The sequence below is a fragment of the Athene cunicularia genome, assembly GCF_003259725.1.
Source record: "Athene cunicularia isolate RWA chromosome 11 unlocalized genomic scaffold, athCun1 chr11_part1, whole genome shotgun sequence".
In the NCBI taxonomy this organism is placed as follows: Eukaryota; Metazoa; Chordata; class Aves; order Strigiformes; family Strigidae; genus Athene; species Athene cunicularia.
Genome location: NW_020799113.1, coordinates 17,376,639 through 17,378,105, shown reverse-complemented (window position 1 = coordinate 17,378,105; position 1,467 = coordinate 17,376,639). Strand labels below are relative to the sequence as shown.

The 1,467-nt window shown below is 54.9% G+C and overlaps 1 protein-coding gene across 1 annotated transcript in view; it reads right to left on the bottom strand.

Moving 5' to 3' along the window:
* The window catches only part of NECAB2 (N-terminal EF-hand calcium binding protein 2), an 82,490-nt gene extending 82,295 nt beyond the window's left edge, over window positions 1–195 (bottom strand). The window contains exon 1 of the mRNA XM_026856964.1: window positions 97–195. Coding sequence (XP_026712765.1) covers window positions 97–195 — 99 coding nt within the window. The remainder of the gene's footprint in view (window positions 1–96) is intronic.
* Between the last annotated feature and the right edge of the window lie 1,272 nt (window positions 196–1,467).

The window sequence follows — 1,467 nt, the reverse complement described above, 5'->3', positions numbered from 1 at the left end:
CCTCCCGGGACAGGCTGGGGACGGGCGGTACCCCGAGTCCTGCAACCCCCGCCCGGGTGGAAGTGGGGGTGCAGCCCGGGTCCCGCACCCCCTTGCCGAGGTCCCGCACCCATCCAGCCCGCGGAGCGCCGGCGGAGGCTTGCGCAGGAGCCTCTGCACGCCGGCCCGGCAGTACCGCGCTGCCTGCTCGCACATCGCTCAGCCCGGCCTCATGCCGGAGCTGGGGACTCCCTCCTCCTCCTCCTCCTCCTCCTCCCACCGCCACACGGCGGGCAGCGGGCAAGGGCGGGACCCCGGGGGGGGCTCCTGCCCTAAGAGCGAGGGGGCGTTTTGGGGTGGGGGTAGGTCACCTTGGAGCAGCCCCGGTGGGTGCTGCCTGCGTGCCCCCACCCTCATACAGCCCCCAGCTCCAACACAAAGCATCCTTTTAGGCATTTTCTATCTAAAAAGAGTATTCCTATTGCATGTAGTCTCCCTGCTGAAGCTTCCCTACCCCCACAACAGATTTTTAGCAGCTCTTTGTAAGGACAGCAGAGGACACATTTCTTGCTAGTAAATAAAACTTGCCCCTGCCTCCCTACCTCTACTCCAAAAAGCCCCTATGCAGTGAATAGCCAGCAATTCCAGCTGGGGTATCACAGCATTCATGGCTACAGTGCTAATCACGGTGTCAGATGGTCTAGTATTTCTTATTCTGTAATTCTGTATTACGAGGATATTCCTTTGTGATGCTCCTGTGCCCACCTACACAGGTCAAGATCTAGACCTGAAGTAGGGGCAGAAAGTCTTCTGGCCAAAATAACACTAAAACATTTCATCTCCCCCTCCACACTTGAGGAGATGCTCTGAGGTTGAGTTCTGACCCAGAGCACTCAGACCCAGACCCTCTTGGAGGGTTCCCCAGAGCGCTGAAGCGGCCACAGGATCTAAATGGCCTTTCCACCCTGCCCACCCTGGCAGCCCAACCATGGCACAGGCAGCTCTAGGAGACTTCATGCCCCACAAGGCCCATGTCCCCATAAATGAACATCTCTGATACAGGAGCCAGCAAGCCCAGCACCTCATGCAAGCGTTACACACTTCCCATGCTGAGCCCTATGCCTGATCTCCAAATGAGGAACAGCATGATCACTCCAAAAGGCCTGACCAGTTACTGCTTTAAGAGGAAAAAACCAGCAATAAATCATGTCTTTAAACAGAGTTTACATATTGCAGTGCACCAGAGCCCAGATCCCCAGCAAAGCCTTTCCAAGGTACTATTTAGCCTCTTCTTCTAACCACCCATCTTTATTCAGGTAAATTAGGATAAAAATTTTGTATTTGAGGTGTCAGGTGGGGGAACGTGCATTTTCCTCTCAGCTGCTGCTGAAAGAAAAGCAAGTGGGTGCCTGCTTCTCTCTGCTGGAGTATGTGGATAATGGCTCGAGGCTCTTGAAAGGCTTTTAAATAGACGAGGCACAGAGAAGA